An 11,688-nucleotide genomic window follows, 5' to 3' on the forward strand; every position below is an offset into this window, starting at 1 on the left:
GAGGAGAGGAGAGGAGAGGAGAGGAGAGGAGAGGAGAAACATGTGAATATTTATAGAATGTAGAGTCTATTTATTTCTAACATTGTAACACTTGGATTTATCGATTATATTGTTTTCCAAATTTTTGTAAATAAATGATCAAAAAAATTAAACTCATTTTCTTCTTCTCATGACTGATGTCATCATAACTGTTGTTTTGCACTGAAGACATGTTCAAGTTCTACTTCTACTCATCATGGTTCTGTTTCTATGGAGGAGCAGGGCTTTTATTTTGAAGAGTAAATGAAGAGCACAGAGAGAAACACTGACCAGAGCAAAACAGCTGTTTTTGTGTTTACTTGTCGAACTCACAGAGCAGTTCATCTGAGATGTGGTTGAGCTGCTGCATGTTTTCATACTGTATGTTCTCTACATATATCTATATCTATATCTATATCTATATCTGACGGATGGTTTGTTACTCACCCTCTGACTCGGAGTCCGTCCTCACGGACGCTGCAGATGGCGGTCTTTGGGGGCGGGGCTTGGGAGTGGGCGGGGACATCCTCTTTCTGCCGATGAACTCCACGTACGTCCCGGGGAAGTCTCCTTTCTCCTGTCGACCAGAGAGGACCCAGTGAGGACGGGTCCGGTACAGAGAGCCACACACCAAGTAGACCGGTTATGTTTAAGGAACCGATACACACAACTGAACCACTGGATTGGATCACAGCGTGGGGACGTTGTGATCCCTTCAAACAGCTGGAATGGAAACGTTTAACTTCCTGTTTATCTGTGAAACACTCCAGTGAAAGAAGAGAAACGAAGCTTTCAGTTTATTGAAGAATACTTTAAATATTAAACTGTTTAAACTTTAGAAGATAAAAAAGAGACAAAATAAAACAAAGACGTGTTTCATTTAACAGATAATTAAAGGTGTTGACAGCTTAAAGCCTTAAATAATATTAATGACTTTGAGTCTTTTCTCTCCATTTCCTCAGAGACACACAATCTATAAGATTGTTCTGTATATTAAAACACTATATTACATCTTATGTAATCATTTCCAGAACTCAAAACTAAACCTGTGAACACCAGATGTTCACTGAACTTAACAAAAAGTGTCTTTAAATAAATACATCTTTAGCCTCCAATCTTATTATTATAAACATATTAAAGTGACGGATTATATATTAAAACGAGAACGTTTAACGCAAGTAGTTCGGAGGAAGTCGACCTCTAAGGCTGTCAGAGGGAGAGGTGCATTGTGGGTAACGTAGGCGCCAGGTTTCGGACGGGGAAGAAGAACGTGTGGAATAAAAACATGGATTTATTTTATTTTGTTTTTCTTCAACGGTCCAGCATGAGTTCAACATGCTGGAGAACCGGGACCAGCCGGGACCGACCGACCAAAGCAGCTTCTGGTGTTTTATTGTCTCCTCTCCTCTCTGTGTTCACTTGCTGTAGTTCAGTCAGAGTTTCTCCTCCTTGTTGTCACATGACTGTTGGTCTCAGATGAATAGTGGCGTTTTTTTACAGCTTCTGGCTGTAATAAAAGCTTTGTTTTTGGAAATTGTGCAAAAACACACACACACACACACACACACACACACCAGATCTGTTCTTGCCAGCAGGTTTTTTTTGTGGTTAAGAAAGTTAAAGTTCAGCTCGTTGCAGAGAGGCTGATTTAAAAACGTGTAGTTTAAGTGAACCGGAACCAGGACCAGGACCTACCTGCGTGGTCTCGTTGACGCCGGGCAGCCAGCCGATCTCCGACGGTCGTTCTTCGGCTCCGTTCCCACAGCCGAGGGCCACCAGCGCTCCTCTGCTGACCAGCAGCATGTCTCCCACGTGTAGGTCGATGTCCTCCTCGCGCTCCTTCTTGTAGTCGTACAGAGCTCGGTACTGGAAGCCCTCAGAGCTCATCGCTGCGGCTCTATGGCTTCTTCTCGACGACAACTAGTGAAAAATATTACGGCTCCGGGTATAAAAATACAAGCTCTCAATCCTGAGTTAATAAAGGGAACGTAGGCTGTCCAGCTGTCTGTCTGTCTGTCTCTCCTGTCTCCATGTCTGCTAGAGGCCCGTCATCCCTCCAGCCGTCCAATCAGAGAGCTCCTCCTCGCCGTTCATGAACAGAAGTCTCAGCAGAGGTGGAGGCCACATCTGGGGAGGAGGAGGGTCCACCTGAGAGAGGGAGGAGGAAGAGGAAGAGGAGGAGGAGTTTATATAGCCTGAGAACAACTGCTCCACTGAACTCGTTGTGCAAATGACAAATAAGGAAGATGAACTTCATAAAGATAAATGATTCATCTATTAGTCTCTCAATGGGAAATGAATCAGCATTGATTGTAACAGCTGATTTATTGAATGTATTGTTGTAATACTTGGATTAGTTCCAGCTCAACAATAGTTAATGTCTCACATTTTGTTTTGTGATAATAAACTGATTATATGATAAAACAGCGTGTGATGGTATCTAATAACTTAGAAACACCATTATTGGTTCAAACTGTCATGAAATAAAGTAATAAATAATCACTGGTATAAATTAACGATTTATAGATTGAGCCGAAAACTATTTATATAAATGTATTAATATAAGTATGTTACAGGTAAAGAGGTGCTTTCGTTCAGTAAACATGTTTATCAGTTCCTGTCAGGATGATGTTAATTAACAATAATAAATAATATAAAAGAACTTCAGACTACAGTAATGAAGCCGAACAGATGAATATAACGTGTTTAACGTACAACACAATTATGTTATTCAGAATATACATATAAACAAACATTCACACTAAACACGCTGTTTTTTAAAGGGACCTTCGTTTAAGCAGGAAACCGGAAACGACCATACATGCCAGTGTTAGCTTAGCTTAGCTTAGCTTCGTGTCAGTCGCTACAAACGTCTCACCTTTTTTTTTTTCACCGATTAAAACTTCCAGCGGAGCAAACAGCGGACGCCATTTTGGATCGAAGAGGAGAAGACACGACGTCCAGGTCTCCCCCAAAAACTGGAAAATATTCCAAATGTTTGATCGATTATTTGACGAAAGAAAGACTCTCGCGCTTCAGCCGTCTGAGTCTTTGGCAGGTAGCCTGACATCAAGTTAGCGTCAATACGTTTAACCATTTCCGGTACGGACCTTCAAAATAAAACGGGTTTTATAGTATTAAAATACAAAATAAACTTCACATGAAGAGTCACTTTGAGTAAACATCTGATCTGTTGAAATTCATATTCAAATTATAACAGCTGCTCTTGCCTGAGTCTACTTTACGACATATTTAACTCGCTAAAATACGTCATATAAGAGGACAGCGAGCAGAATTGACAAGTTCCGGATGGCTTTCAAAATAAAATGCCTCCGGCGAACATGTGTTTGCAACATTAATGCGTTTTACAGCAGCAGCGACAAAAATGATGGGCATTATTCAAAGAAAAGAGTTTTAAAATCTTAAGATTATTTCCTTATTTTCTGTTAACTTCGCGTTAAAACACCACAAACAGGATTTAAGAGATTTAAACCGATTACAGCTGGAAAAAAGGAGGCTGGGCACCGACGTCACATCCGGTGACCTAGATTTTAATGCAGTGCGCGCTGCTGTCAAGACGGGACCATAGCAACAAAAGAGTGTGTGCGTGTATGAGCCGGATGGGGGTGTACTGTATTCAGACTGCCCTCATTTATTCAGGTCTTACACAAGCAGCACAGTGTGTGTGTGTGTGTGTGTGTGTGTGTGTGTATCATGTGACTGCTGCTGTGGCTTTTTCAGCAACACACTGCACATCACATGCAGGGCTGCACATCCATCACCAGACAGTTCATTCAAAACATCAAAGCTTTATTTACATCAGTGAGTGGAGAGGAAATATATTTACATATAAAAATATACAATCATAAGATCGGTCCTCAAGTTCATAAATATACAAAAACAGACTGGTCTTCGGCATAAAGAGACAGTACTGTGTTTGAGGGTTGAATCCCCCCCCCCAATATTAATGAAGATCTGCACTTAGTCATGAGAGGAACAATGTAAAGTGTTTAATATTCAGTAAATACTGAACGAATGCTGAATTGCTGCTGATGTTAAGATGCTCCATCCTGTAAACACCATGTTGTGATTTTAAAGGGACAGTACTCACGTACTTCTCTACAGTCACAGTTCAGAGAAACACAAAGAACCAGAAACCAGACTCCATTCATCAAACACTGATTCTACCTCAGATCAGAGGAGGCGCTCTACTGCTCCTCCTCCTGTTTGTGAGTTTGTGTTGTTGAGAGACTTCAGTGTTTAAAGACACAAACACTAACAGGAGGAGGAGCAGTAGAGCAGCTCCTGTGATCTGAGAGGTTAAATCAGTGTTTATATGGAGTCTGGTGTGTTTGTAGAGATCACAGATAACAGCTTCACTTCTACATCAGAAAGGTAAAGAGGAGAAAACATTCTAAATATAACGTTCACTTAAACTGATATAGATACTTTCATGTGTCTAGAATACATCCACAGCAGAACATTACTCTGCTCCATCTACTGTAATACTTAGACTGTGTAGAAGTACCTCATACAACCACACTGCTAAACATCGCTACTGTCCCTTTAAGACACAGTCGTCCCAGTCTACGGCCCAGTAGATCATGTGATCGATAAAAACATCAGGATTCATCTTCTGCAAAAATATAAATAAGTGAAGGTAAATGTGAGCAGTAGCGGCTCCTCACTGGGACACGGTACCCGGTGAATAGTCAAGAGAGCGGTTTGAAGCTCGTCTACATGCTGAAGACGCTTCCTCGCCCATGAACCGACAGGTCGATCCCCCCCGACAGCCGCAGCGCCTCCTTCAGGTAACGTCCCACCTGCTCCGAGAGGACCACGTCACAGAACACCCAGATCTCCAGACGCTCACGCCGGATGTTGGCGTTACACGGCGGCGGCGGAGGACCGGAGCTCCGGACACACCGGCTCAGAGAACACCACCCTGGGGGGGGGGGGGGGGGTGCAGGTGAGGAAGAGGGTGAAACAAGAGACCAAGAGAATAACTTTGATTTACCAGCTACAAAAAAACAACTAAATCCATTCAAATGAGACAAATGTACATTTTGTACATCAACTTGTAGCTTTAAACTGTCCAAAAGCCAGAAATATTCAGTTTACTTTCATGTATTCTATAAAATAAGCATCAAATTCTCACACATGAGAAGCTTCCAGTACAGACTTTGTGATCTCAGTCTGCACATACAAGACGAACAGAAACTCAAAGGTGAAATGCTCCTTTAACCGAGCTGAAGAGAAAAGAGCTGGGATCTGTACACATATTTAAATGAGGTAATATGCAGATATTTGGTGCTAAATTTAACCCCTTTTTCTTGCAAAATATCCAGAAGCCGTTACAGTGGATCTACAACTAGACACTGGACCTTTAAGACGGCCTTAAAGCAGGAACAGAGAGCAATATTTGTCCATTTATTCCTGTTTTAACATTTCATATTTACACATAACATCATATTATTTTAAGCGGGTACTGAGGCCTGCATGGAATCAATTTAAATTAAACTTTAGAGCGGCAGATACAGAATACTTTGTGTAATATTTGGGCACATCATTACTAAACTGTTCAGTAGTGTTGTGAAGTTATTTTGATAGAAGTTTAACTTCCTGTGGTACATATGTACTAAATGAACATCATGCTGTATTGAAGAAGACTTGAAACTAGAGATTGAGACCATAAACTCATGTTTACAATGTTTACTGAGGTAATAAATCAAGAGAGAAGTAGAGTCATTTTCTCATAGACTTCTATACAACCAGAGGAGTCGCCCCCTGGTGGACACTAACATTTCATATTTACACATAACATCATATGTTATGTGTAAATATGGGAGAGAATGCAGGTTTAAGACATGAAGCTTTGACTTCACTCTAAAGAACCGGAGGTTGTCTCCTAATGGTTGGAATAATAATAATAATAATAATAATAATAATAATAATAATAATAGTAAACAGCCTCGTAGAGCTGTTATCTGATCCACCGACCTGCTCGATGTCTCTGCCCCCCCCCACAGTTGTGCTGACCGATCACCCACTTGGCCCTCTGGTGGAGGTGCAGCCTGTGGACCGAGACCACGTGACGGAACCGTCCGGACATGGACTCTCTCTGCAGACCTCCTTTCTGAGTGAAGACGCTCCACGAGCGTTTGAGCGGAGAGTCCGTGACGGAGGAGCCATCTTTGTGTCCCGTGACCTCCGTCTCTGGGAGGAGGTGCTTCGGTGTTTCTGAGACGCAGGCGGCCTCTTCAGGTTCTGGAGGATTCTCAGGCGGTGGTTGGCGATGAGGACTCTCAGAAACAACAAGAAGACCGTGAACTTCTGGTTCCCGAAGCTGGTTTAAACCAGCCGGGCCGGTGATGACGGGAGGCGGTCTGGCCGGTCTGATGGGCGGGTGGCGGTCTACAGAGGACCAGGGCCTGAAGACCAGAGGAGTCCTGCAGGGGAAAGACTCCAGGAGCCGCTCGGTCCTCTCTAACAGGCAGCTGAGACCAGCAGCTGATCCGGGCTGGTAGTGCAGAACCACATCCTCCATGCAGATCAGAGGACCCTCCTCTTCCTCCTCAGCATCTTCCTCCTCGTGAGGTCCCTTCAGCTAGACGTAGAACCCTGGTTACTCTATAGGTTACAGAACATTCAGTTAAAGGTCACACATTAGGGTTCTTTATTTACTTCTACGTATTTTGGGTTTCTACTAAAACATGTAAAGTATCTATCTATATATCTATCATGATAATAACTCCACGATGAAGTCTTATATCGACACATCACTAGTCCCTCACATTCTGACCATTCATCCAGAACATTAACATTCATAGACTGTCTGTAATTAGACCCACTTAGAGTCTTTATGGTGTAATGATATCTATGAAGCGCTATATCTGATCTATTCCTCATGATTCTTCATCAAACGTTCAACTCAAGACTTTTACCCCAAATCATCCTAATATTATAATATATTTATATATATTTATATATATCTATATCTATATCTAGATATATATCTATATATCTAGATATATATCTAGATATATCTATATCTAGATATATTTATTTATTTATTATTAAATGATCTGCTGCCTCAAAGACCTGAGTGACTTTAGGAGGAATTATTTCCTGAATTCTTTATTTTCCTTTTTTTAGGTCGTTTACAGGAAACTCAAAGTGACGAGAAGCTAAATTAAAAACATAAAAACAACCACTGAACCAGCTAAAAATACAACAAACTGTGTAAAGAGATCAACTTCAAGTGAATCATATCAAACGTAACGTGGAAGCTAATGTTTGTAGCTTGTGATGCTAGCGGCCGTCTGTCTGTTAGCCGAACAAAGCCAACGAGCTAGCTATAAAACATGGCGGCGCAGTTGTCCAACAGGTAACTTACAGGTAACAACCTCTCCTACAGTCCAACAACACTCAACACTAACCTTTAAATCAGAGGACTGAGGTCCGTCTGCTTTTTAAAAACAGCCAACAAGGAGTTAAAGTTCCGGTCTGGCGATGCTAGGCTAACATGCTAACACGGTTTGTGTTACGGGCTCTTCCCGGGAAGTCTCGCGAGAGTTGAACTGAAGTAACGGACAGACTGACTGAGCGTCACAGCGCTTTATTTCTCTGTATTTATTTCCACAGTAAACATATATTATAAGGTTGAATTGATTTGAATGTTTTCAGCCATAATTAAATTTTCTGTTATATTTACTATATTGTTGTTTAACTACAAACCTAACCAGAAAAAATGATCAGTGTTTATAAACAATATGTATTAGTCTGTGGTGGGGAAATATTAAGATAATTTATATTAAATAAAACTATACCACACAGTAACTGCTACTATCATATTTTCTATCAGAGTATTATTACTCTGCATGAATGTAAAAGCAGGATTTTACTGTCATAGTTGAACTATTAACTTATGAAAGCAGCAAGAAATAAAATAGTACTTAAGTTCATTACTTTACTATTATAGTACTAGTGTATATATATATTATAGTACTAGTGTATATATATATATTATAGTACTAGTATATGACAAGACCAGCTGGGTGTCATCGGCATAACAATGGTAGGAGAAGTCATGCGAGTGAATAACACAACCCAGAGATGTTGTGTAGAGCGAGAAGAGAAGGGGGCCCAGGACTGAACCTTGTGGAACCCCCGTAGTCAGCATGCGCGGTTCCGACACAGAGCCCCTCCATGACACCTGGTAGGATCGACCTGTCAGGTAGGATGCAAACAGGGAGAGTGCAGAGCCTGAAACGCCCATCCCCTCGAGGGTGGATAGGAGGATCTGGTGGTTAACAGTGTCAAATGCCGCAGACAGGTCCAGGACAATCAGGACAGAGGAGAGAGAGTTAGCTCTCGCTGCGTGAAGCGACTCCGTCACCGCAAGGAGGGCTGTCTCAGTCGAGTGACCCACTTTGAACCCGGACTGGTGAGGGTCCAAGAGGTTGTTTTGGTGGAGATAGGAGGATAGTTGAGTAAAGACAGCACGTTCAAGTGTTTTGGAAAGAAAGAGTAGAAGAGACACCGGTCTGAAGTTCTTGACATCAGAGGGGTCAAGTGATGGTTTTTTCAGAAGGGGGGTGACTCTGGCAGTCTTGAAAGCCGTGGGAAAGCATCCTGAAACAAGAGATGTTCATGAGGTGGGTGAGAAAAGGAAGGAGTTCAATCGCAATAGACTGAAGAAGAGGGGAGGGGATCGGGTCAAGAGAGCACGTGGTGGGGCGGTTAGATGTAACAAGGTTGAGGACCTCGTTAGGGGAGAGGGGAGCAAGATAGGGTAAGATGGGGCATGGAGAGGGGAGGGAGAACTGTGGGGGAAGAGCTGGAGATGGTAGAGAGGGAGAGGGTGGACAGGGAGAGAGTGGACAGGGGGGCTGAGAGAAGGAGGATCTGATATCGTTTACCTTCTTGTCAAAGAAGTTGGCGAAATCGTCAGGGAGAAGGGAGGAAGTAGGAGGAGGGGGTGGGGGTTGGAGGAGTGAAGAGAAAGTTTCAAAGAGTTTTTTAGGATTGGAAGCAGAGGTTAGGATTTTGGAGCGAAAGAATGCAGCTTTAGCAGTAGATAGAGTGATGGAAAAAGTGGAAAGAAGAGCTTGGAAGTACTAGTACATATTATAGCACTAGCTTAGTTTTTGATTTACAAACAGAACTTCTCTTCAAATAAAACAATATGAAACAAGAATATTTTTGCATGACGCTTCAACTAATGGTTCAAATTGTTTAAATCAAACAAGGTTTTTAAATGATGAATAATTAAAGTATTTTAACAACTAAAGTCTTTCAGAAGACTTCAAAATAAAAAGCACAACATTCTAAAGTCAAACAATGTTCCGTAGTATTTAACCCGATGCCTGAAGCGTTGATGCAGTGAATAAAGACAGACGCGCTGCAGTAGTTTGTCAACAGGACATTTTTATTTGATACGTCCGTTTGTCTTTTATTCAAATTACAGTAATATACTTGCTGAGATGACCACCGGCTACAAACTCACAGCTGTACTACTTCAAGCGAACTCTTGTTTTTCCTGGTTTTTATTTTTCTCTCCTTTTGTTGTTAAAATTATTCTTGCAACAGAAAAAAGAAAAGAAAAAAAAGCACATATGCCATAAAGAAGAAGAAGAGAAGAGAAGAAGAAGTGTGGTGTGTGTTGGTGATGGTGTCATCAGGTGGGAGGAGTTATAGTCTAAATAAAGAAACAGCGCATCGTACATGTGGTAAAGGATCAGAATATGGCACATTTGGTCCACGTTGGTAGTTTTATTATCTCGTTTTTCAAACATGTAATAAACAAAAAAACAGAAAGAAAACAGATCATAGTTGTTTTTCCCCAGAAGCACAGCGTTAATGACAGGACAGCATATTGAAAACAAGTAGGGGGGGGGGGGGCTTTAGGGTTCTCTCTTTGTTAAAATCTTGGTTCATCAGCCAATCGTTTTGTTTCAATTCTCCTGGTTTACAGTAATAATATCATTATTATTAACATCTTCTTTCCATCCAAGATGAGAGGGGGGGGGAGGGGATGGGGCGGGGTTTCGTGGATGATTGACAGGGATGGCTTTTTTTTGGACATTCACAGGAAGTAGTCAGGAGTGCGTCTGGTCACGTGGGGCTCTCCGCGGCGGGGGGCGGGGTCAAACTGAAGGCTGAGGAGGCGGGACAAAAGGTTTTTACGTTAGTGATGACATCACTGGAACATTTAAATCTATTTATATTCTGTTACAGACGTTTGTAAAACCATCAAAAACTAAAAATCAATCATCTGTGTGAAGAAGAATCACCGTAAACAGTAAAGTACATTCAACTAGATGTGTTTGACTCGTTATATTTACACATAAACACGTTATAAGCATCAACCAATCAGGATGTGTTAAAAACAAACTCTAGTGACAACATGGAGGGTCTGAAGTCTGAACCAACCAACTTTATTAATCCTTTCAACATTAACAAAGCTTCTGTTCTTACCTTTCACAATAAAAGCCCGAGACATATTACATAAGCTGGTGAGCTCCACACATGGTCACAAGTCATCGGTAGATCATGTTCTGTTTCTGTGAAATGTACTTTACTTTCTTCAGTCTAAACTGGTGACATGTCAGTTTCCTCTTTTAACTTTGTCTTTTCACAATAAGAGTCAAGACAAAATAATGATTAACGGGAACACTGACGTGATAAAAATCCAATTTCAGTCTAAATACAAACTCATCTCTGTTAATAACAGACAAATAATGATCTAAACTTCACTCAATCTTTAAATCCTGCAGACCTTTAGGTGAACGTTGTGAAACATGCCGGAGACAAACGATGAAGTGAGATGAAGAAGAAGTGAGTTTCACTTACAAAGAGTATTTCAGAGTGTCGTCCAGCTCCATGATGGCCGCCTGGTTTCCACAGCGGTAGCAGTAGTTTGGAGCACTAAAGATGGTCACCACGTTCTTATCGTGGCCCCAGTTGTAGCCCTGAAGGAACCGAACACACGTCACACGTTAGCTCCAGAGCTAACCCTCACTCACAGTTTAAAATCACACATTTAGGAAATGATTACAGAGATGAGGCTCTTCCTTTAAAACAAGATGCTGAAGTGTTGACTGTTAAACTTCTTCCCCTTAAAGGACCGGCACATATCACTAATATATGATCCTTCACAGCCTCGTTGATCCTCCGCTGATGTTTATTTAAATACAAACTCTCACTAATAAGAGAATCAGCAGCTCACACTTTAGTCAGTGACGTCTGAAGAAGACACTTTGGTAAAAACGTGAACTTGTTCTAGACGTTTCCTGTACAAAAGAACATGTTTGAGACGCAGTAAACCTGATGAAGCTTCACTGTGAACAACAAATCAGTGTTGAAATCAACAAGAGAGCTAGTTAGCATTAGCATCCGGTGAGCTAAACAACAGAGTCACACAGAGGTTAGCAGAGGTTCACTTCAGTTACATTATGGTGCCTTCAGGCTCTGCTCAGGGGAATGAGTACTGGCTAGTAAATTATAATGTCCTCGTCCTCCTCTCTCTTCGCTTTCTTTCTTCTCCTCATCCTGTCTTCCTTCCCCCTCCTCACTTCCTTCCTCCTCCCTCTCCTTCCCTCCCCTCCTCCTCCTGTTGGTTGAGCTAGTAACGTTAGCAGCACCGCTAACGGCTAACCAACAGGAGGA

The 11,688-nt window shown here is 41.7% G+C and overlaps 2 protein-coding genes and 1 long non-coding RNA gene across 3 annotated transcripts; all 3 read right to left on the reverse strand.

The window, feature by feature from the left end:
- Positions 1–6: 6 nt before the first annotated feature.
- Positions 7–3,087, reverse strand: LOC116376853 (phosphatidylinositol 3-kinase regulatory subunit alpha-like). The gene is made up of 3 exons (XM_031838348.1): positions 2,897–3,087; positions 1,714–2,166; positions 7–595 (listed from the first exon to the last, which is right to left on the reverse strand). Exons 2-3 carry the CDS (start codon positions 1,903–1,905, stop codon positions 458–460), a joined length of 330 nt encoding a protein of 109 aa, XP_031694208.1. The 5' UTR covers positions 1,906–2,166; positions 2,897–3,087; the 3' UTR covers positions 7–457.
- Positions 3,088–3,544: 457 nt separating this feature from the next.
- Positions 3,545–7,636, reverse strand: LOC116376851 (shieldin complex subunit 3-like). Its single transcript, XM_031838346.1, has 3 exons — positions 7,458–7,636; positions 6,004–6,648; positions 3,545–4,963 (listed from the first exon to the last, which is right to left on the reverse strand). The coding sequence occupies exons 2-3, from the start codon at positions 6,563–6,565 to the stop codon at positions 4,755–4,757; spliced, it is 771 nt and encodes a 256-aa protein (XP_031694206.1). The 5' UTR covers positions 6,566–6,648; positions 7,458–7,636; the 3' UTR covers positions 3,545–4,754.
- Positions 7,637–9,426: 1,790 nt separating this feature from the next.
- Positions 9,427–11,580, reverse strand: LOC116376852 (uncharacterized). The gene is made up of 2 exons (XR_004212150.1): positions 10,873–11,580; positions 9,427–10,178 (listed from the first exon to the last, which is right to left on the reverse strand). It is a non-coding gene; the product is annotated as an uncharacterized LOC116376852 (long non-coding RNA).
- Positions 11,581–11,688: the final 108 nt, after the last annotated feature.

Source organism: Anarrhichthys ocellatus, unplaced genomic scaffold, assembly GCF_004355925.1.
Source record: "Anarrhichthys ocellatus isolate YVR2014 unplaced genomic scaffold, GSC_Weel_1.0 scaffold654, whole genome shotgun sequence".
In the NCBI taxonomy this organism is placed as follows: domain Eukaryota; kingdom Metazoa; phylum Chordata; class Actinopteri; order Perciformes; family Anarhichadidae; genus Anarrhichthys; species Anarrhichthys ocellatus.